The 23,076-nt window shown below is 45.1% G+C and overlaps 1 protein-coding gene and 1 long non-coding RNA gene across 3 annotated transcripts; both read left to right on the top strand.

The window, feature by feature from the left end:
• The first annotated feature begins 353 nt into the window (after nucleotides 1–353).
• Nucleotides 354–3,440, top strand: LOC139831397 (uncharacterized). Its single transcript, XM_071820664.1, has 10 exons — nucleotides 354–842; nucleotides 928–1,062; nucleotides 1,145–1,375; nucleotides 1,467–1,774; nucleotides 2,309–2,399; nucleotides 2,491–2,688; nucleotides 2,773–2,901; nucleotides 2,978–3,093; nucleotides 3,168–3,243; nucleotides 3,324–3,440. The coding sequence occupies exons 1-10, from the start codon at nucleotides 354–356 to the stop codon at nucleotides 3,438–3,440; spliced, it is 1,890 nt and encodes a 629-aa protein (XP_071676765.1).
• Nucleotides 3,441–18,269: 14,829 nt separating this feature from the next.
• LOC139831206 (uncharacterized) lies at nucleotides 18,270–20,231 on the top strand. Of its 2 annotated transcripts, XR_011745878.1 has the most exons (5): nucleotides 18,270–18,377; nucleotides 18,818–18,919; nucleotides 19,329–19,419; nucleotides 19,657–19,713; nucleotides 20,164–20,231. It is a non-coding gene; the product is annotated as an uncharacterized lncRNA (long non-coding RNA). The 2 variants fall into 2 exon arrangements; XR_011745877.1 differs by lacking the exon at nucleotides 20,164–20,231 and having other exon boundaries at nucleotides 19,657–19,942.
• Nucleotides 20,232–23,076: the final 2,845 nt, after the last annotated feature.

The raw sequence follows: 23,076 nt of genomic DNA, 5'->3' as shown, positions 1-23,076 counted from the left end.
GAATTTTAGATCTTAACACTTTAGTGGAAATTTTTGTTCAACGCAAATCATCGCTTTGATAAAGATAGCGGATAGAATTATGATCTAAGAAAAAATATCCGGCCCTTTCATACGTAACATAAATATGACTTTAGAAATTATGTTGCATGGCATTATACTTGCACACAAATTTTGACATTTATCTACTCGTTTTTATGAACAGTAAGTTGAAAATTGGTGTGTGCGATGTGGTTCGTTGGGTGGGCTTTGTAACAAGAATGACACAAGCTCAGCGATGTAAACTCGCTGAAGCTGATTTACAAAGCTTGATTCACATGAAGAGTATAAGTCCACGATCGTCTATACTTAGACTCATGTTTAAGGCATTTGACGCAGAGTCAGAAACATTCAACTTGCAAAAAGATCAACCCTCGATTACTATAAAAGGAGTCGATGTGGAGGAAATTTTTGGTCTCAAGGACAAAGCAGCAGATGGGCTGGATATTGACACCATCCTTTATAAGGATGGGGAATATGCAGAAAATGATATACCATCTCGTTTTCTGAACAAGTCCACCGGCAGTCTGAGTATTGATGGATTGATCTCGGACGCAATCAAGAGCGGATTAGCCGACGATGACTTCCTTCGAAGAGCTGTTCTTGTGGCCCTTGGTACAGTTCTTGCACCACAGTCCAGCTCAACAGTTCCGTTGGAGTATTGGACAATTGTTAAGTACGTGTCACGATTGAAGAAAATGAACTTCAATGGTTTCACACGTTCTTATTTAATTAACAATATAAAGAAACTGCGAAGTGAACATGAGATGGTGCAATGGCCCCGCGGCAACCTAGCCCTGCTTCAGGTATATTTCTCCTCACCACGTCCATTCTCTTAAAAAAAATCCAACAATGTATAAAGGTGTTTAACTGTTGTGCCAACATATGCAGTATATTTACTATGAAAAAGTGCACCCAACTGGTTCACAATTGACGTCATCAAAGCCGTTGATGAGGAACTGGACAGAAGAAGAGGCGAGTAAGAGAGACAACATTGAATACCAACATGGACGAGGAACAGGCTTGGTAAGTTTTCTCTTACTCATGTACTATTATCTTCATCATTTCATGTGGACTTACATCATCACTTCATGTGCATTCCTTCTAGATTGACGACGACATATCTGCTAACCACAGAAGGGAGGTGATCCACACACCTGACGTTCCTCCAAGATCAAAGAGGAAGCAAAGTAAAAGAGCTAAAGCTTCAGGTTCTAGCATGAAAACGCCAGGTTCAAGAATGGGGGTCATGGTTGAGCAGATTCTGATTAAACTGACCAATCACATAGACACATCACTAAGCAAACATATGGACAAAGTTGCAGACGTATCTGCTCAGGTGACATGGACTATTTTTTGTATGCTTCTATCTGCTGAAATGCATCTCTACACAGCATGACATTAATTACCTTCTGAATTTTGTTCTGCAGAAAGTCCTAAAAATGCTTAATGCGAAAGGAGTTGCGTACAGGGCAGGCAAGGCTGACATGTCTGCTGACGAAGATCAGGAGGTGGAAGACAAAAAAGAAGGAGCGGCCTCCACACCTAGCCATGGCGTCCTTCCGCCTAAAGATTTCATGGACTTTGACGACATCAAGTCAGACGGCACTGCATCATTTTTGAATTCAGTTAAGGATCAACATGACGATGAATTGGAAGATGCAAGTAAGAAGAGTGAGCCGATGGATGATTCAAACTTCGTGACACCCACCGACAAGAAGAAGACTGCTAATGCTGGGTACACGACACCAGCGCCTAAGCACGGAGACACCCCTGAAGTACCCATAATCATCAGCTGACAAGGCTACACCTGAATCGTCCTGCTCGGCAACTATTGATTTAACTCTTCCAGATGCATTAGAAGAATTTGATAGCTTGAACACGATCTGCCGGAAAGCGATAGAAAGTGGGAAGAAGGAGGAGAAAAAAGATGATGTATGTGGCAAAAAGGAGGAGAAAAAGGAAGATGTCTCTGGGAAGCGCAAACGCAAAGCTCCTCGCAAATTAAGTTCCCCAAGCATTGTGATGACCGAGAACTGTCCTAAACGGTTTCCACGCGCAGTCAGAAAAGGTATATTTTCTGAAATATTTTGCACTATATCAAGGAATCTTGTTCACATAATTAACTATATATGGTTGTTGTCGATAGGTCCTGATGCTTTGTTCAACAACGAATAGGCCACGGACGGATCAAATCCGCTGACACCGGAGATAATTGACGCGGCTGCCGAGTATATTCGGATAATATGCAAATCTACAAAAAAAACCAAAGAAGTAAGACTGTGTACGAGAATGAAGACGGGGCTGTGGCGAGGGCTGATTTTCTTAAACCTATCCTTGACCGTGGATGGCTGTGCGGCACTGTAAGTCCAACAACCGATGTCATCCTTCTATTTCTCCTAGGCTTGAATATATATGTGCTCTGGAGTGATCACCTGTTTGAATTATATGCAGGTCATTGAGTGTTACTTGGCTGAGCTGAGATTAAAATTGAAGGATAGGACAATATGCCCTGCATGGAGGGCAAATTCTATAGTCGAAAATCGACCGAGAAGGCAGCGATGGAAAAAGAAAAACCTTGACACGACGGATATTGCAGAAATGTCAAGTTGCTACGAAAGATGCGAGCTGGAATATTTTGGCACTAACAAGGTAATGATTGCTTGTACATTATTAAGTGAGAGGTTTCAAAATTAACTATTAATGCATTAATTATTAACTATGTATTTTTGGTAGGCTTATTTCTCGGTTAACATTTCCAAATGCCACTGGGTCACCGTCGTCATGCACAGTGACAAGAAGGAATTTCAGGTGCTAGACTCGTTATGGCGCCTTGAGCAGAGCAAGGATTTTGTGGAAAAGCTGGTATGACTTTTGATCACGGAATGTAAGACCACCTTTTGGTACTCAGTGCACTGTACTTAAATTTTATGCTTCACAGAGAGAAGAAATCTTGAAGGACGTCGAGTTTGCGAACAATGAGATATCAACAAAGAAGTATCCAGACGTTTCGAAATGGGAAATTAAAAGATACCCAATACCTATGCAAAGTGATACGTGAGTCCACCGTTAATCTTACGCCATTACTATTGATGCCTATTGCAGATAGTTTACCTCTGATCTATATGCAGGAACTCATGTGGACTGTTCCTGTTAGCATGTATGGAGCACTGGGATGGAGATAAACTAACGGCCGAATTTTCGCAGGTTACCTCTTATCTATAGTATCTTTGTTACACACATGTTTATCTCTCCCGGTAATCTAAACTACATAATAATTGTTGCAGGAAACGATAAACAAGAACAGGAATATGACTGCCGCCAAAATTATAATGGCAGAATCAAACATGCACGAGAAGGCGAAGAAGGATGTCCTTGACATCGCGGCGAAAGCACGTGCGTAAAAAACATTATCAGATATTATTTCCACTAGTTGTAATGCTAGGGTGGATTTGTGTCCGGAAGGTCTCATAGACCTGTAGAACTTTTTTACTTTGGGTGTTGAACTTATTTGGGGTTGATGTTATTTGTTCCACAATGAGATAAGTACTTTTTTGCACGATAAAAAGTACAGATAAGTAATTCAACCTTTCGCACGTACATAATTCAAACGAGTAGCACACGACATGACATAGAAAAAGCGGGAAACATAACAAACACATGTTAAAACTAATGAAACTAAACATGACCATCCTCAAGTAGCCCCGGCAGCTTCACCGCCATCGTGAACTTCACTCCTCCTCCTCCTCCTCCTCCTCCACTTCGTCGGAGTTGTAGGGAAGGGTGTGCATCATGTTGCGCGTGGGAAAGTGGCACTCAAAGTTGGTGTAGATGTTGAACGTAGTGAATGCTATGAACTCGCAGCCGCACCAAAAGACTTTGCCGAGGAGCTCGTACGCGTCGTAGCGGTTGGTGAAGGTGACCGTGAGGAACAAGAGGAAGGCGCGCGTGTGGTCACGGGCCTCGTCGAGGCGAAACATCACCGGCGCGTCCGAAGGGAGGTGGGCAAAGCCGGCGGTGAGGAACGCGCGGGCGAGCTCGACCGATCCCCTCCACCTGGAGATGGCCCACACGCGGAGTGTGTTCTCCATGACGACGCCCGCCGGGTAGCGTCGCTCGGGCACGGTAGGAGGCCGACGGAAGACCGGTGCGTTGAACTGCATCCTACCGGTGCGTTGCAAGGTCTTGGGTGGGGATTAGCTTCAAGTGGAGAATATATGGATTGTGTGTCGCGCCGAGTGGAGAGGGAAAGAGGGGGTATAAATAGGGCGCCAAATCGATCAATTACAATGAAACGTCGCGCGTGTGTGTATCCGTGTCAATGCGGTGCGCCTGATTCAGTCTTCCTTTATTGCTCTGAATCGTCGACCATAAATGGCTCTGAATCGTCGTCTGCCTCGCTGAGCGCTCGAGTTGGTGCGGCGCATGCATGGCGAAGTCTGCGACGGACAAAACCGTGCAACGGTCCGAACCACGTCTCCTCCCTAGAATAATCATACTGCGGAGTGAGCCTCTCGCGGATTGCCGTCGCTCAGCAGATCGCAGCCGTGCACGGCCTCCATCCAACGGCGTAGAGCTAGGTATTGTAGGGCCCGCCCGGAGTCGCTTCGACCGCCACGTGAGAATGGCCATTCCTCAGCTCCCGAGCGGCCGCCGCCCACCTCTGCCAATGAAGTTATTGGCGACGCCACGCGTGCCCATCAGCCGCCGCCCACCTCTGCCAATGAAGCTATTGGCGACGCCACGCCTGCCAATCAGCCGCCCACCTCTGCCAATGAATTTATTGGCGACGCCACGCGTGCACAGCGGCCGCCGCCGACCACGGTTGCCTGGGGCATTATATAGCGGCGCTCGTTCGGCTGCCTCATCTACTCCCGCACAAACCCTAGCCGCCGCACAACCTGCACCGTAGCGCAGCCCACCCACAAGCCCGCGAAGGAATCCATGGCTGGTTTTGGTGGGCGGCGAGGCGGTCGAGGCCGTCGAGGCCGAGGGCGCGGTCGCCGTGCTGGAGCAGCATCACCCAGCCGCTCGTCGTCGCCAGCACCGTCATTGTCTTCGGAGGAGGCGACGTGCTTCGAATTCATCCTACGCATCGACCAGGACCCTCTCGGCATCAAGCGGCTTCCGGACAAGTTCGCCGAGTTCGTCGATGGCGTCGAGCCGGCAGAGTTGCAGCTACGGGAGGCGAGCTGCAACTTTCGTCGATGGCGTGTCGAGGTATTGTTCGACGGCCAGGGCAAGATGTACCTGCACACCGGGTGGGACAAGTTCGCCCGCTACCTCGATCTCGAACCCAGCTGCCAGCTTATCTTCTGCTACGACGGGGATGGCGACATGGTCGTCAAAGTATTCGACGACACATCCTGCCGGAGATACTACCACATCAGCGAGTCAAGCTCGAGCACCGACAGTTAGATATTTTCGAGTGTTCTTTCTTTGCAGCGAAAATGGCCACCGGCCAATAGAACCACTAGTGTACGTTTCCAGTCTGGGTGCCTGGGAGTGTTCTTTCTTGGCAGCGAACACAGGAAACACCCGAGGACGACACTAGTTAGGTTTCCTCATTTTTCAATGTTCTAATCTTGTTTTAAACTATGTAATGGTTTGTGTAATGTTCGTATCTGTGTTTAAATGAAAAAGAGAAAAAAAATTAGGTAAAAGTTATTGGTTTCCAAAATTTGTGAAGTTTTTTATTTATTTCAATTTTTGTGATAGTAAACCTATAAATTTCTGTTAAATTCAGGCGAAAAAAAGTTGACAGATAAAGCCATGGCCCATGAGTTCCCTCCCCGCGTGCATTGGCCCGTTACATGTCTGACAGCCTAGTTTTTTAATTTTTCTTTAAATCTGCAGCACATCCGGTTAAATTCAAAAAATTCAAAAAAGTTTTAACCAACGGATTATGTTCACAAAAACGTGTGACATATTGGGTAAAAAAATTGGATTTTTTTTGGAAGGTCGAAAAATCGACTAGCTTAGAAAAACTGGTTTGATGTAACCCAAACGGTTCCGTTTCTAAAAATGTGGATTTTTCGACCTTCGAGAAACGCTCCAGAAATATTTGCACACACTCTGATATCCATCCTAAGACGAATTGTTAAGTTTTTTTCATTTTTTGAATTTCTGTGAAAATAAACTATTAAATTTCAGTTAAATTCGAGTTGGGAAAAAACAGAAGAAAACTAGAGAACCCTGCTGGATGGGCCATGAGTATACCTTCCCCGCGTCCATGCTCCACGTTAATGGGCTTAGTTCAAACCGTGTTACATGTCTGACGGCCTAACTGAAAAGTTTTTTAGTTTTGATTTGAATAAATCAGCACCACATGTGGTTAAATTCAAAAAATTCAAAAAAAGTTTTAACCAACGGATTATGTTCACAAAAACGTGTGACATATTAGGTAAAAAAAACTGGATTTTTTTTCAAAGGTCGAAAAATCGACTAGCTTAGAAAAAGTGGTTTGATGTAACCCAAACGTTTCCGTTTCTAAAACTGTGGATTTTTCGACCTTCGAGAAACGCTCCAGAAATTTTTGCACACACTCTGATATCCATCCTAAGACGAAGTGTTAAGTTTTTTTCATTTTTTGAATTTCTATGAAAATAAACTATTAAATTTCAGTTAAATTCGAGTTGGGAAAAAAACAGAAGAAAACTAGAGAACCCTGCTGGATGGGCCATGAGTATTGCTTCCCCGCGTCCATGCTCCACGTTAATGGGCTTAGTTCAAACCGCGTTACATGTCTGACGGCCTAACTGAAAAGTTTTTTAGTTTTGATTTGAATAAATCAGCACCACATCTTGTTAAATTCAAAAAATTCAAAAAAAGTTTTAACCAACGGATTATGTTCACAAAAACGTGTGACATATTGGGTAAAAAAAACTGGATTTTTTTTCAAAGGTCGAAAAATCGACTAGCTTAGAAAAAGTGGTTTGATGTAACCCAAACGGTTCCATTTCTAAGAATGTGGATTTTTCGACCTTCGAGAAACGCTCCAGAAATTTTTGCACACACTCTCGTATCCATTCTAAGACGAACTGTGAAGGTTTTTTCATTTTTTGAATTTCTGTAAAAATAAACTACTAAATTTCAGTTAAATTCGAATTGGAAAAAAAGACAGAAGAAACTAGAGAACCCAGCTGGATGGGCCATGAGTGTTCCCTACCCACCGCTCCATCGCCTCCCTAAGGACTATAAAAAGGGCCGCCTCTCATCGTCCCTTTCACATACAAACCCTAGAGGCTCTCTCCCCAACCCTTGCCGCCACCGTCTCAACAAGAGTTGACGCCATGGCTGGGAGAGGCGGAGGCCGACGTGGTCGTGGCCGTGGCCGCGGCAGAGCTGCACGCTCGCCGTCGCCTGCCACACCGTCGGCTTCATCGCCGGAGATGGACGTGGAGGGGCCCGTGCTGTTCGAGTTCGTCCTCGTACTCAAGGGCGACCCACGCGGCATCCAGAGACTTCCTGACCCCTTCGCCGTCTATGTCGCCGGCGACGATCGACCGGGCACGCTGCATCTGCGGGAGGCTTCGTCCGGCTTCTACCGGTGGATCGTCGACGTGATATACGACGGGCGCGGCAAGATGTACCTCCACATCGGCTGGGAGAAGTTCGCGCGCCACCGCAGACTCGAAGCCGGCTTCATCCTCCTGATCACGTACTATGGCGACAGGGACTTGAGCGTCAAGGTTTTCGACGAGACGCGCTGCCGCCGGGACAACAACGACAACCACGGCGACAGCACTGACGAGGAGGACGACTGATGAAGAGTGTTGTTTCTTCGCAGCGAATACGTGCACGGAAGTTTCTGGGTGTTCGCCTCATCCTCCCGCTGGATTTTCCAGTTTGGGTGACTGGGGATTGTTAGCAGTGAACACAGGAAACCTTGGATGCACGGTCTAGTTAGGTTTAGTTTTTTTGCAAAATTTTATATTTGTGTCCACCATGGTTCAAAATATGTATTAGTTTGTGGAAAACCATGTCCCAATTATGTATTAGTTTGTGGAAAACCATGTCCCAATTATGTATTAGTTTGTGGAAATTGAAATGAAAATACCAAAAAAAGTATTTTAAATGTTTCGTGTGTTCACACGAAACCTTCGATGCCAAATCAAGTGGATGGATGTGGATGTGGATGTGGATGGGGTTGCCAGGGTGAGTCCAACTGAGTGCATGGTTATTTCATGTGAGAAACCTAGGAGACTTAACACGGAATGGTGCATGGTCTATTTAGTCAACGTCGAAATAATCACAAGTACACAAATATGTGACTATTTTTTACCTCAAACTCATATGTGACTATTTTTTACTCCTTTCTTACTTGTACCTTCTATGGTAATCAAACTTGTTGATTTTAGATAACATCTCTACGTGGCAATGACTTTGTTATCGAGGGATCGAACAAGTTTGGCTACGGAGACTGAGCAGTCTATGTGAAAAACAATCTATGCATGAGAATAACAAACAAGGCATTCATGCATAACAGTTATAACTAGCATTTATCTAGATAAAAGAGTAACAGTTATAACTAGCATTTATCTAAACAAGGCATTCATGCTTAAAAGTTATAACTAGCATTTATCTAAACAAGGCATTCATGCATAACTGTCATAACTAGCATTTATCTAAGGCGCCTTTATCTAAACAAGCAGGCATTCATGCATAACAGTCATAACTAGCATTTATCTAAACAAGCAGGCATTCATGCATAACACTGGAGATATAAGTTCTTAATTAGTACTAAGAAATTCCATAAGTAGAACTTAAGGTTCTACGTACACACATTAAACCTAAAAGTTCTTAGTTATCCATTACAACCAGACAGAAATAAGCTCCAAGGACATAACATATATACGGGGGCGAGCATCGGGCTGAGGCATGCATGGTAGGTTCAGATGTTGCGACGCCTCTTGAGGATCCTGCCGGAACGGGGAAGGCGAGGACCCAGCAGAAACCTTGCAAGTGCCTCGTGGTCAGCCTTGCCCTGCCACTCGCGGGCGCTGTTGCGAGTGTCCATAGCATGCATCTCAAGGGAAGCCAGCGCGCCGTCCTTCACCTTGCAGGGACAGAAGGGGCAAGCATGCTTTCCCCTCCGCACTGTCTTCAGAATCCGAGACTCGAATCCCTTGACCTGCCTTTGCACGTAGGACTCAAAGTTGTCCTCGTCGACGTCGTCATCTGTGTTGTACCGCAAATAAAGGGGCACATGTGAGGAAGCGGCTAAAGGATGCAGAACATGGTATGGTATTCACAAAGTTCATATCTTCTTAATATTAACTGCTAAATTTAATGAGTAATTCTTACAATTCATACTTGAGGAACATAGAGAGCAAACTTTAACCATGGGAGTTTGGATACACGATTTACAAACTGTTAAAGATAATGTATTTATGCTTTCTATCTTGGTACAAGATTTACATACCGCCAAGAAAGGACTTTCCACACATTCGGCAAACCTGAAGAGTCACTACTAAGCATGAATAATTTCAAAAATAATAGCTTACTAAGAGTTTCTACGACATCCAAAAACAAATCAACTGTAGGTAGGCATTCTTCAACCACCTAAAATTTCTAGGTTTGCAGGTTGTCAAAAGGCAATCCATTTTTGGTTACCTTGTCACATATGTTGCTGATTTTGTTTCCTATAGTACTTTTTTCATGAAGAAAGCAGTAGCTTTCATTTGAACATATCTTTTATTTTTCTTAGTGGAAGTCCAATTACTATTTTTCTGTTCTGTTTATAATTTGAGCATAAGTTTGAATTTCCTTAGGACTTTATGTTCTTATGCAAGCGGCAGACATAAAGCAGTAGCTGATATAATAAATATTATTTCTGGTTTGTTTGATACATACATCAGGATGTAAATGATGAGTTTTCCATCTGACATACTCTTTATTTTCCATATGTTGGCATAGAACAATATAGTGTTGATCTACATAAAAAAGCTTTCCCATAATTCACTGAATCTACAGGGAAACGGGGCAAGGACCTGATCCACAATCAAGGTCTGAAATACCAATACTTTTTCCTTGTTTAACACTTGTCAGCACATATGTTTAGTATTTATGTCTGTAAAAATTTAGATGTGCCTTATATTGCTTTTCTACACGGTTCAACACTCTGTTAACTATGTTTTTCTTGTTTAAAAATTCAAATGAGAGGTCTGTATTAAAAAGTGGTTCTCAAGTCGTTTATCATACATTCTTGCGTATCCAAATCATGGTAAACAGCAAACCTTCAGCTCTTGACCCATTTCAATCCCCAACGGCAAATAGGCTCATTTCTATATGAAGAAGCTCCAAACCAACTTAGTATGACTGCAACTTTCATTTATATTAGGCAAGTGGCTTATTTAGTAGTTGTATCTTATTTGTTGTTTGAGAATAATTTAGCTGAATCCACAATAGTTTGAATGATATCGTCTTCTTATAGTGGTACACAGTAATGATTTTAATACAAAGTTTATTGCTTTGGATACAAGATCACAATGGTAGAAGAAGTGCAAGAAAAATAAATGTTTGTTGCTTTGGATACAAGATCACAACGGGCATTCAACTAGTAATATTAACTCGCCAATGTTTGTTGCTTTTAATACAAGATCCACTTATTTCTGGACGGAGGGAGTAGATCTAACTCGCAGGGCTCGATGTACTCGAGGACATAGCTGCAGTTACCAGATCGACATAGCATCCACGCGCATCTACTACATCTACTTTGCAGGGGTTACCAGATCTGAGAGGGGAGACATAGATTTACCTCGCAGGGCTGGACGTACTGGCTGGCCTCGTACATGGCGTCGATTTCCTTGTACGCCGCCTCCCTATCGGCAGCGGCGCGAGCAGCAGCAGCAGCCACCGCATCAGCGATGCCGCCCAGATCAGCACCAGCAGCTCCCGCGCCGATGTCCGCCGCCGCACCAGAAGGCGCAGCCGCTCCCGCTCCCGCTCCCGCTCCCGCAACCTCTCCCGCGGCCGCCCCCGCAGCCGCAGCCGCAGCCGCTCCCTCTCCGCCCTCCAAACCAGCAGCAGCCGCGGCTAGGTTCATGTCCATTGCCGGATCTGTGCTTCGCCGAAGAAATGGGAGTGTAGGGAGAGAGGCTTCGTTCGCCGAAGAACTAGGGTTAGGGTTTTCTCTCCTCTGCTTTTTGCCGGAAATGGGGATGGTGGGGAGGGGATGCGGCCGACTGGGGATAAAGTAGTGGACTCTTTTGGACTGTGCGCGTGTGCGTGGACCCGTGTGTGGACCCGTGGGCATTGACGGGCGTGTACGCGGAAGGGGCGTGTACGCAGAAGGGGTACGGGCGTGTACGCGGAAGGGGTACGGGCGTGTACGCGGAAGAGTGTACGGGCGTGTATGTATTCTCGCGGTGATACGCGTACCTCCTCGGGCTAACGGGTCCTGCGGGTTTTGGAGCGGGCATTTCTATACCCGAATCGAAGTTGAAAAGACGATCCTGCCCCTCGCCGCGGAGTAATCTGGATCGTCCTTGTGTTCCGCTCAACATACCCGTTCGACGTTGGGGGTCTATGGAAGCACACGCCTAATTTTCGTCCGTCAAAAAAACCGTGACTCCCAGTGCCTTCCGTGATTTGGTCCGTCCTATTTCCTTGTTCCGTTCGTCCGTCGTCGTCCCTTCGTTTGTCTTGAATCGATCCGTTCGTATTGGTAAAGGAGTCCAAGGTATGCACGACTCCTCCCCAAGTCCTACGTATTCCCGGTTATTTTTCTTGACAATCTATCTATAGAAAAGCAAGTACTTGCAGACAAACCAAGCCACGCACGATTCCTTACCGGGGCCAACTCCATCGTTGTGCGATCAAATCTTGGTACGTCAAAGAAAAGCTAAAACCAAGCCTCTCTGGTTCCATATATATAAGCAGGCTACCAGCCAACGTGAGATCGATGAGACACGGCGAAAACTCCCAATATACCAACGTATGCAGAGCTGCCGGGGGAACTTGAAAATCGGCCCGATCCGACGAAACATAGTCGCCATCGGCTGTCTTTCCGTGGGAAGAACATGGTGTACGCGGTCGTTAGACGCAGGAGCTCGCCGCTGAATACGGGAACGGAATCGATGCTAGCGACGCAGGAGGTCGCCGCTGAAGATGGAACAGAGTGCTGGCACAACTGTGCCTGGCCATATCAACGCCGAACGCTACGCTCATGAGTTTCACCATCGCCCATCGGGTACAGACGTGACGTGTCTGATATCATCCGATGTTAGTCCCCGTAGAAGCTACGTCGACGGCGCCTGTAGGCTGCAGCTACTATTCCCCGATGCTGCTGGAGGCCATCTGGTATAGATGTGTCTGCTCCATCACAAGTCCACGTCCAAGAGGCTGCAGCTACTACTCCCCAATGTGGATCGAACCCCATATAACAGCATGCATCGGAAGTCTAACAAGTAGGGCTTCTACACCGCCGTGCTGATGCGTTAGCCGTAGCCTCAACTTCGACCACCTATTCGACATGTTTCTGCGAGTGCCGCAAAAGATACCGTCCAGCGTTGCGGCACGTCGCCGAGTACTGGACAGCGAGCGAGAGGTTGCCGGAGTTTCTGCAGATACGAAGAGATCATGCATAATCCGGCGAAGAACGTTTGGAAGCGAACCTATTACTTGGGTCAGCCGGAGTCCGACATGGCTGACGCGGTCGTGGAGCCTGGAGGGGGACATAGAGGGTGCGGACTGCGTTGGATGCACTGGACAATGCCTCCAAAGAGTAACCACATGACGCCAAAGATGGTGGCGAGGCTCCAGGACTGCGAGTACATGTTTTTCGTCCTCCAAACTGAGGACACCGGTAGAGACACCGAGACGGTGCCAACCGGAAAACCAACACCTTACCATGCACATGATGCGGTGTCCGTTGGTATCTAGATTGAAGCAACCAGAATTAATGAACATGAGTGTAATGTAATACTCGCTAAACTGATCATCTGGGTGATCTTCTTGTTGCTATTATATATTCATTCATACAGGTATTTCATGATTCAAATATTCAGATTATTACTTTAACTATTTGTTGCTTCTTCGGCATGAATACTGAGTCAACCTATATAGTGTGCATAATATACCTGGTTCAGCAAAGGAGTATAACTGCTTGAGTCATCATCATTGATCAAGCACGATAAGTTGCACCAGCTCTACAGATCAGGGTAGGAGCAACACGAGCAGATGTGATAGCTTTCAAGAAAAGTCCACCCCCGCCCCCTCTATAATGCAAAAGGAGACCTCCTGTTTTTCATCAAAAATGAAAAATATACATGTAACATTTACATTTTTTTATACGATGCCGTAGCAACGCACGGGTATTCAGCTAGTGTTATTAATATACTTAAATTAGTATCTTTAGAATTTCTACCTAGTGTTGATATGGTTGCTGATCCCCTGACTAAGCCTCTTAGTCAGGTGGTGTTTGGTAAGCATGTTAAGGCTATGGGTTTACAGATTTTTGAATAATCGTTTTGGACAAGTGGGAGATGTAGGAAATATGTGTCCTACAACTATATTCAATTTATTTGGAACTTCATATATTATGTTACCTCACGGCGGGTAGAGAGCGAGGTGGGAGCCCGATTCTTCCAAACTGCCTCCGGCATATAAGAGCATGCCATGCCTTCGAATTGTGCCTTGTACGCCGATGCCGCCGAGTATATCCCTGAAGATTTTGATTTCCAAATGATGTCATCATTCGTGCCTTGAACAAGATTCACCACACCAATATGTGTCCAAAGGTCTACAAACTCAAAGATGTTTTGCAAGGACAACCCATTGAAGGTGTTGATTTTGGCAATCCAAATGTTTGTTGGTAATGCTCTTATGGGCCGTGAAGTTTTTGTGGGCTAAAAGATTGTAAATGGATGGGGCAATATCTTTAAGCATAAGGCCACCCAACCAAGGTGCATGACAAAAATTGGCGCCCATATAACCGTGTGTGAAAATTAATTTGAAGATGTGGCACCATTGAAAATTCTAATTTTACATGGGTTTCCTACTTGTGAAATTCCCCTATGAAAGCATCCAAACAAAACAACTTATATTCAGTATGGGTTGTCAAATTTCATGAAACAAGCGAAACATGGTAACACCACAGATATTTGCTGAACAAACTTGTGCCTTGGATGATCGTCCTACAAATTAAGCAATGACACCATCCTAGCTCCAAGAGATGACAATCACTGGGTGCCCCTGATCACTTGGACTTGCACCAGCTGATCGCCGGTACCGTCGGCTAGGAGGAGCGGCCTGAAGACGCAGGCGTCCGAGACCCGGAGGCCGTTGTCCTGCGCGAACCCTGCCCACCCTGCCATGATCATGCCGCCCTTGTCGCCCACCTTGACGCGCACCTCCCACCGCCGCTCGCCGCCGCCGCCTGCCACGCTCAGCTCGGCGGCGCGCGACGTGGTCCACCCCATGCGGTCGCACAGGGCCTTTTGGTGACATGGCATGACAATGAATGAAGAAAGAGAATGAGGTGGTAACTAGCTATGTTACCATAACATCACACTTCTCAAGATAAAATGAGTCTACAATCTAATAAATGTAACATGCATGACACCACATATATGTAACTAACCACTATGAAGGTAGTAACATAGGGTAGTAACATGCACCATGTTACTACTCTATGTTACTTCCCACTATGACTAGTCTTACTGCTACGTACTGCTCCATACGGCATCATTTATTTATTTTCTAGCTAGTGCAGACTGCTGACACGAAACCCAAAGAAAGAAATTTTTGATCAAACTTTTAGAGCAATATATAAACAAAACGTGGTATTTCGTACATACCGTATAAATATATATATATTCCATTATCTATTTCTAATTTTACTGAAAATGAACTAAACATCACGACACTTGCTGTGAATCTACTGCTTTGCCCGCCCTGCAGCCCAACGACGCTTTCCTCGCAGTTTTTTGAGCTTTAGACCCTAATTAACAACATCCACCTAGAATCCGGGGTGGAAGATGATATCATTTAGAGGCTCATGCCAAATGGCCAATACTCGGACACGCCAAATGGAAAAAATTGTGGTTTTTGCCCCTCTACGCATGCAAGCACCGCACCGAAACCGTCGATCACCTCTTCATCCATTGCCGCTTCGCGGCATGTCTTGGCGGACCTCCGTCAAGGATTGATTGGGAATACCCGACCTCAACCCATCGCATTGGGTCAACCTCACGATCTCCGAGTGGCGGAACATGACGGTGGGCTGCCAAACTTCGAACATTCACTGCCTCCGAGTGAGAGTTTTGCAATGCAAGTCCGAAATCTTCCCGCGAGCCCTTGAACACGGAGAATTGGGGACACATGGCATCACGACGAAAACTGCTAAAAATCCGAGATCGTCACTTGGCCGAACGTTGCCCCACACAAAGTTGGCTAGCCACGCGTCTTTGGGGTGGCGTCGGCTTCTGACCGTGGCGATGACACCTTGGTGCCACATGGTATGGATCATGTGTTGTCTTTAGACGCTTCACTGATAATACACAAATGTCGATGCGTGCTCTTTTCTATTGAATGCATTTTGATTGTGTTTGAGACACTACCGGGTGTTATTGTGTTTGGTGTATGTAATACCCCCTCGATTAATTCGGCGTCGTGAGGTTCCGAATGAAGCATGCACCTGGCTAGCTATAGCCTTTCGTCTTGGCTTGACGTTTCTATCGGCGCCGTCTCGGTTTGCGTTTGACTCCAGATAGCCTATCGGCGACGCGAAATTTACATCACACCGATGCATGTGTCGTGGTCTCGACTCCGCCGCCATAGGTCCCTAGCCATCGTCAACCCATTGCCGCTTCAGTCAAGGAACGCACGCGTACACTATAATCCTTGTCATATCAGAACTCGTCACGCCTCAACGACGAGATTCTCGTCCGCTAGACATATCCGAGAAAACTCTCTCTAAGTTGAAAAAATGTTGGAAACCCTATATTACTTCTACTAGGTGTTTTTTTATGTAGTCCCATGCAAAGTTGGTCGGGTGGCGCCTGCCGCTTCTGACCATGCATGGTGATGACACCTGGATGCCTCCTGATAGTATCGGTCATGTGTTGTGTTTCGGCTTCACCGACAATGCACAGTGATGCCACGTATACTCTCACACACTAAACAAACGCCTTCGTGTACCCCCCCAAAGTTCATGCGGTGGCGGTATTCCCGCCTTTGGTGCCACGAGAGGTTGTGCAGAGAACATGCACCTAGCTAGCTAGATTCTATCATTTGGGATGGAAGTTTCTCTAGCTAGGTATGGGCGTTGCCTTCTGAGCTCGCGCGCATTTGACTCCGCATAGCCCGTTGGCGGGCTAAATTGATGCAACACTGATGCATGTGCCATTGGCGCTTCATTCGAGGTATGCACAATGCCTACAGTAAAATCCTTGTCATCCCAAGACTCGTCGCCGCCTCGACGGAATCTACCCCCCCACGAACCTTTCCGAGAACAATCTTTTAAAGATTAAAGCTATCTCCAATGACAAGCATAATATAGATGACGCAGGTGGATGTATGGCCACATTGCAATTCATCACATGGTTACGATAGACACGTGTTCACCTTGGATGTTGTGGTAGGTAGGTAGAGGACGAGATCAAATGTGGTAGACGAATATTTGGCCCCAAGGGTAGGGTGCCACTCATCCCGAATCCGTCGAGCCAATTAGATGCCACTGATTGCGTTTGCGTGGATCGCCCCCTGTTAAACTCGATTCGAGCCGTAGATCCATCTGGGCTAAATCTAAATCTAAATCTAACGGCCATGCAGAGGCCCAGCTCCCGAGGAGTCACAGTAATTGCGTTGCTGAACCCAAGCAGCACCTAATAAGTACGTATATGCCGCCCACAATTCCCCACCCTCAAACTAATTGCGTTGCTGAACCCAACCACCTCTGCTTTCTGCTATCCCTGATCGATCTCGCCGTCCCTCCGCCGCCTTCCCCTCGCCGCGGCACCTCCCTCCCTCCCTCGCCGGCCGCCCTCCCTCCACAGCAACGGGGACAACAAGGGCGGGCAGACCGTAGCTCTCGGCGCCGCGCGCAGGAACGCCGGCAAGGGGATCGACCCGGTGGTGGCCTGACCAGGATGCTGCAGCCGGCGACCACCTCCCCGACCGACCTTCTCCTCTTTACGGTTGGACCTGCTGCATGCTCCTGACGCCACTCCGCCCCGACCACGCCAGGTGAAAATCCCATCGCTACCTAGTATCACCTTGACTGAAAATACTCTTTCTGTGTGTGTCTCTACTCACGTTGCTTCCCACGGATGTATGTACTCACATCCGCCTCACAACATGCGAGGTAATTGATCTCTGCACTTTCATGCACGCTCAACAACTGATTTGGGGACACATCCTGCACAGTTGCTTGCTTGTGATTCACGCTGGGATGGACGATCTTGCATTTATCTCACTATTTCTCATCAGCAGCCCATCTAATTCTTCACCTGATATATATGCCACAGCAGACCCGGCTTTTGGCTAGATGCATAACAATCCTCCAAATTAACGACAGATATTCTATTGAATTTTTGTACATGTACCTCACGACTATAGTTTCGCACCGCTAATCTTGTATCTTTATCAAGTCATCCCACTGCACCCAGTAATATGCATCTATGTCACTCGCCCGGGTTATGCAAGGGGAAGGCCTTATTTAGCAGATGAATTTACATCATTTTAACCAGCCATCTCCAACGTTAACAGCAAAGGAAGCACTACAGTTTTTTAGAATTTCAACTTACCATCGCAGTTCAAGCCTTGTCATCTCCATGAATATCCATCCAATGGCCTTTTTAAAAGTGATGATTGTATTGTATGCACCCTGTTTTGCTTATAATGAAGTAGATCTGTGACCTTTTTTTTTGTTCCTCGTCGAATGGGTTACTTGTCTAACCACAACGTTTTAACCATGGGCAGCGAGATTTTTCCAGAAAATTCAATGGCTCAGCATCGACATTGGCGCTGGATGCACCCCTGGAGCCAGTCTTCCACTTGTCTGTCACGCCCAAGTAGACCGCTGGGTGGTGATCTCTCTTGGCACAGAGAACACTCCCGTCCCCGAGTCCTGATGCTTGGCATCAACACTATGGGGATGAGGTAGTCCTACTCTCTTCAACCCTACTGCTTTCTTACGAATTTAAGCTTCATTACAGACTTTACTCTTCCACTTCATATCTTTACACCGCAATTGCCTCAACTTGTCTCAGGTTCCTGCTGCGGTACTTGTGGTGGTGCTGCTGCTGTACATCCGACCTCCTGATGGCCGCACCGTCCGTGGGGCCGAGATGCACCTGTTTTATTATTCTACTAGAACCACGACCACCATACGAAAGGTCTCTCTTTCTCTCTCAGTTAGCATCTCTTTTTTTTTGCACTGTCACATGTATGCTTGCATGGATACGAGTTTCCAGTTTTCTTCACTACAAATGCTGGGATGTAAAGGTGTTCCATCATCCAAGTGTGTTCTGCATGCATCATTGTAAATTAAACGTTTTTCATTAATTAGCCGCTCTAGATTTTCTGCAATTACTTGCTTCTCTTATAATTTCTATCTTTCTTTGCCATCACAGATCAATATGGAGCGTGCCTTGCATCAGATATTATTCGATATTTTATTTTTGCTACCCACCCAACAAAAAGTTGATTTGATATGATACTAAATTAACCTTCAAACGTAGAGTTTGATAGGCCACTCTACTCATTCATGACCCGTTCTAGATTTTCTGTAATTACTTGCTTCTCTTCTAATGGCTCTCTTTGTTTATCATCACAGATGAATATGCGGTGTGCCTTATAAGTTATAACTGAATAATTGCCTTGCGGGTTGAGGAGAGTGACCTGGACAACGCCGGAGACAAGAACGACTCGTAGTAAGGTGCATCCCGCTGCCTTCTCTGATCAATCTGTGATATTCTGGCTGCCACGCAATTGTTGCTGCACAGAAAGGTTCGAGCTAGCTTCAACCTGACCATTGCTAATTTAGTTTTCTGGCTTAGTGCACAGTTGCTAAAATGGTGTAACCTCAAGTTCACAACTGTCTTATGACACTCTTATAAAGCGGGTTCTACAAATGTCATATTCATATGCTGATGGCCTGATTTTAAATAGATGAGACATGAGATGTTTGTATTTAAGCTTTGCTGGCATATATTGCAACTCATATAAGAATTGAATTACATTGTATATTGCAATTATAGACCAAACGGAATGGATGAGCATCTCTTATGTTATTTTTTTGGTGCTGCTTATGAATCAACATAACTGACAACTTTTATTGCTTTCAGGTTCAGATCATACCGGGGTTGAATAGCACCAAGCCGAGCGTACCAGGAGGCGGTGTTGGAGGGTGGACCAGTACCCCACTTGTGCTTTCAGGTCTCCGATTTTTCTGCATGCATAGGGCTGCTCTTATGATTCCTCTCCTCTCCTTTTATTTTTAAATGTATAGTCTGTTGTATGCATAGTCTCTGGAAGTATATACAAGATTGCTCAAATTTGTATATTTATTGGCTTCTTTGTTCATGGAGAATGACATCTTAACAAATGTTTCTCGACGCTTTGATTAAATTAGTAGTATTGAGTTCTAATCATCCTCTTCATTTTTTATCACAGAATTTCTTGTGGCCACTTTTCCTTACTATTGGAGCGTGCCTTGGAGGTGCAAACTAGGTGGGTTCAGGATGACTTCCTTCACTAGGATGCAGCTGGGGACAAGAACGACCCAGTGCCTCCTGCCTGCCTTTTACCTTGTAAACAGCACACAAGGTTGAGTATTTGATTTAGGTGTTCTTGAGTTCATTCATCTCTTTTGGTGAATAAATGGGACTGTTTCTGCTTAGGTTTATGTGCTACTTTAGCAAAAAATTATCTAACTAGCAAACGAGGATCCGGAAAAACTGATAAACGTGTAGTAATTTTGTAGATTATATTCTTAGGTTTCTCAATTAATGGCAACACCTAGATTGATGTCCTCGTGTTGATAATATATCTACACTCTTTGTTAGTTTATCATGAATCAAATGGTTTCAACCGCAACACAAGGAAGTAGCATGAGTGTTTCTAGATACATCAACACTCCGAGTTTTCTCTTCTAATTATTCTCTTCATTCGTGATTACAGATTTTCTTGCCGCCACTTATCCTGAATGTGGATGGTGCCTTGAAGCTGGAAAATGGGTGGCTTGGCTGCTGCTATTGTTGCTTAGGCTCTCATACGATGGACTTAGACTGCTGACTGCCGGCACATGGCGGTGAGCCTCACATCCTCCTAGACCTGTTCGGATCCCTTTTGCTGATTAAGAGGTTGTGGCTTCTTCATTTTCTTTGTGGCGAAATTTAACCCTAGCTTCACTTGTCTGCTCTCTGTAGAAAGTTCATGATTGGGTGTAGTTGTGCTGGTAGACCCAAGTGTCGGCGGCAGCATTGATGGCGCCGTGCATGAAGGTTCAGTAGGGCGCCTGGGTACATGATGGTAACTTCCTCCTCTACTAGACCGCATGCCGCCGCCTGGGATAAGAACGAACTACTAGGTGCCTCCTGCTGCCTGCCTTGCACTAATTGATTATTCCTTGGTTGCATGTTGTGCAACACAATCATTTGGTTGTGAATTTACCTTGTTGTTTGCAGGTTCTGTTGACTGTATGGTTTTGGTATACAGTTTTGGCGAGCAATTTTAGCAAGAAGTAGATTGAGAGTAATTGTGTTGGATGCTACAATCTCTTTCCCCTCAAGTGTGTAAAGAGCGTTCTTGTTGCATATGTTTTTGAGGTTGTAAGAAATGGAATCCTGAGATATGTTCTGCACCATTTTAATTTCGTGTTGGCTGCAATATTATCTCTAAAGAAACAATCTACTTCAGCTGGGCATGCTCAACTAGTTTGTCATGTTGGTAGTTTTGGCCAAAAGAAAACATAAACACCTTCTAATCTTGCGAAAATTAATATCATGTACCTTCTTTCTTGATGATTGAGTGTAGCAGTAGTCAACTAGCAGCAAGGTTTCAATTGTCGACATTCCATGAAATGAACTTTGTGGTTGAGCCTTCGTTTTTAAGATGACGTGTATTTGAGCTACGATTCCCAAGTGAGACAATATCCATGTTATATTTAGTGTTGATTATTAAGAAACAACATTGTTATTTTATTTCATAGTGTCCTTTTCACCATTGTGGTAGTCCTAGACTTCACCATTATGTTTGTTGAGTGCGACCTGGAGAAGCTGAACGACTTTGTATTGTGGCGGCCAAGTACTTACAGCCCATTAGATACTACAATGATCGTACGAGAGTACCTCAAATGTACTGGGCTTATTTCCCTGTGACTTGTTCTCATTTTTTTCGTACATGTGCTCATTTGAGTTGTGGTAATTTTCTTCCACGCCTTTGTGCGGCGTGGTTCACAACTCTACTCCCAGGTTATTTTGATGCTGTAAAAAATTAAACCATAATATCTGTTCGGCTGCATTTTAGTTTTCTTTTGGTTTCATTATCTCTGTAGAATTTTGTGTAGCTGGGCATGCTCAACTCGTTTGTCATGTTTCTGGGTTTGGTCACACCATAACAGAATCACCTTCTAATCATGTCAAAATTAATTATGTACCCTGTTTCTTGATGATTGAGTGTAGCACTGCTCCACTAGCACTTGCATATACATTACATAAAATGGACTTGTGGTTGAGCACTTGCGCTTTCATCTTTAGGATGACTTGTATTTGAGGTACGATTTTCAATTAAGAGAATATCCATCTTTCTAGTGAGATAATATCTTGCTATAGATTTTGCTGGTTTTTAAGAAACAATATTGTTACTTATTTCATGTTGTCATTTCACCATTGAGCTAGTCCTAGACTTATAGAAATATCCTTTATATCGTACTGGTTTGTGATAAATTGCTACCCATTCTCTTAAGATCTTATTATGACCATTTCATTTTTGTGACAGCGAGTAGTCATGAGCACGGAGGGGCTATAGCTGGGCGAAGGGAGCAACGTCACTGTCTTGAGGCTGTACTTGGTTGAGTGTGACCTGAAAAATCAGGGCAAGTCTGGCATTGTGGCGGCCAAGTGCTTACCTGCGCTTAAACGTTATGATGAGCTTACAGGAGCACCGCCAAGGTACTAGGTTTATTTGGTTGTACTTATGATTAATTGGTATGGTATATGTTTCCCTGAAATTGAGATGGTAAATTTGTGGTACTCCTATGTATGCTTCCCGGATCTGCAGCTGCGGTGCTTATGCCGCTAGTTGGGCATTGTGGCAGCCAAGTACTCATGGCTGCTTAGATACTACAATGATCCTACACAAGAGGACCACCTAGGTAGTTGGTTTATTCCCCTTTGACTTATGCTCTTTTATTCGCGCTTATGCTCAAGTAGTTTATACTTATGAAATTAGATCCTTTACAAAGATCCAATTCAAATTCGTAACACCTATTGGTGATTTTTTAGGTCAATGAAGCACCATAGAACCCACCACCGGTCTCCTACGCTAACGACGTTGTCGTTAATGGGCGTTGGTCTCAGACAATGCATGTCCACGCAGCATGGAGCTGCTGCCAGCGTCTTCCACCGGGGGATCCGGCATTGCTGTTGGGCTGGCTGTGGCCCACCATGCTTCGTGTTCGGTAGTAGGCTTGGCTAGCTCTGGGCTTCACTAAGCTAATCATTGTGTTGCTACTGTGGTGGTGGTGTTGTCTTGGCCTTGCCTACACCCCTCTCCGGTGAGCTCCTCGTAATCCTTTTGTTGCTTTATTGGGCATCGAGCCGCGGCTATTCTGTCCCCTGCCAATGTGTGGAGGGGTTCGTCTTTTTGCTCCATGCAATTTTATTTCTGTATAAAATGAATCTTGTGTCGTGTCGCGATTCTTCATCATTTTAATTTTGTGTTGGCAGCATGATTTATCTCTAAAAAATCTAGTGCAATTAGGCATGCTCAGCTAATATTAGTCCATCTTTTTGGTTTTAGGCACACCAAAACATAACCGCCTTCTAATCTTGTGTAAATTAGGGATTTATTATGTCCCTGTTTCTTGATGAT

The sequence above is a fragment of the Lolium perenne genome, chromosome 5 (assembly GCF_019359855.2).
Source record: "Lolium perenne isolate Kyuss_39 chromosome 5, Kyuss_2.0, whole genome shotgun sequence".
Taxonomy (NCBI): domain Eukaryota; kingdom Viridiplantae; phylum Streptophyta; class Magnoliopsida; order Poales; family Poaceae; genus Lolium; species Lolium perenne.
This window is presented reverse-complemented; position numbering and strand designations above follow the sequence as displayed.

Excerpts from the sequence above, each read along its gene's own strand:
- LOC139831397 (XM_071820664.1), top strand. The coding sequence starts at position 354 with ATGTTTAAGGCATTTGACGCAGAGTCAGAAACATTCAACTTGCAAAAA. Across the intron at positions 843-927 it reads GCAACCTAGCCCTGCTTCAG|TATATTTACTATGAAAAAGT; the intron begins GTATATTTCTCC and ends CAACATATGCAG. Across the intron at positions 2,400-2,490 it reads GTGGATGGCTGTGCGGCACT|GTCATTGAGTGTTACTTGGC; the intron begins GTAAGTCCAACA and ends AATTATATGCAG.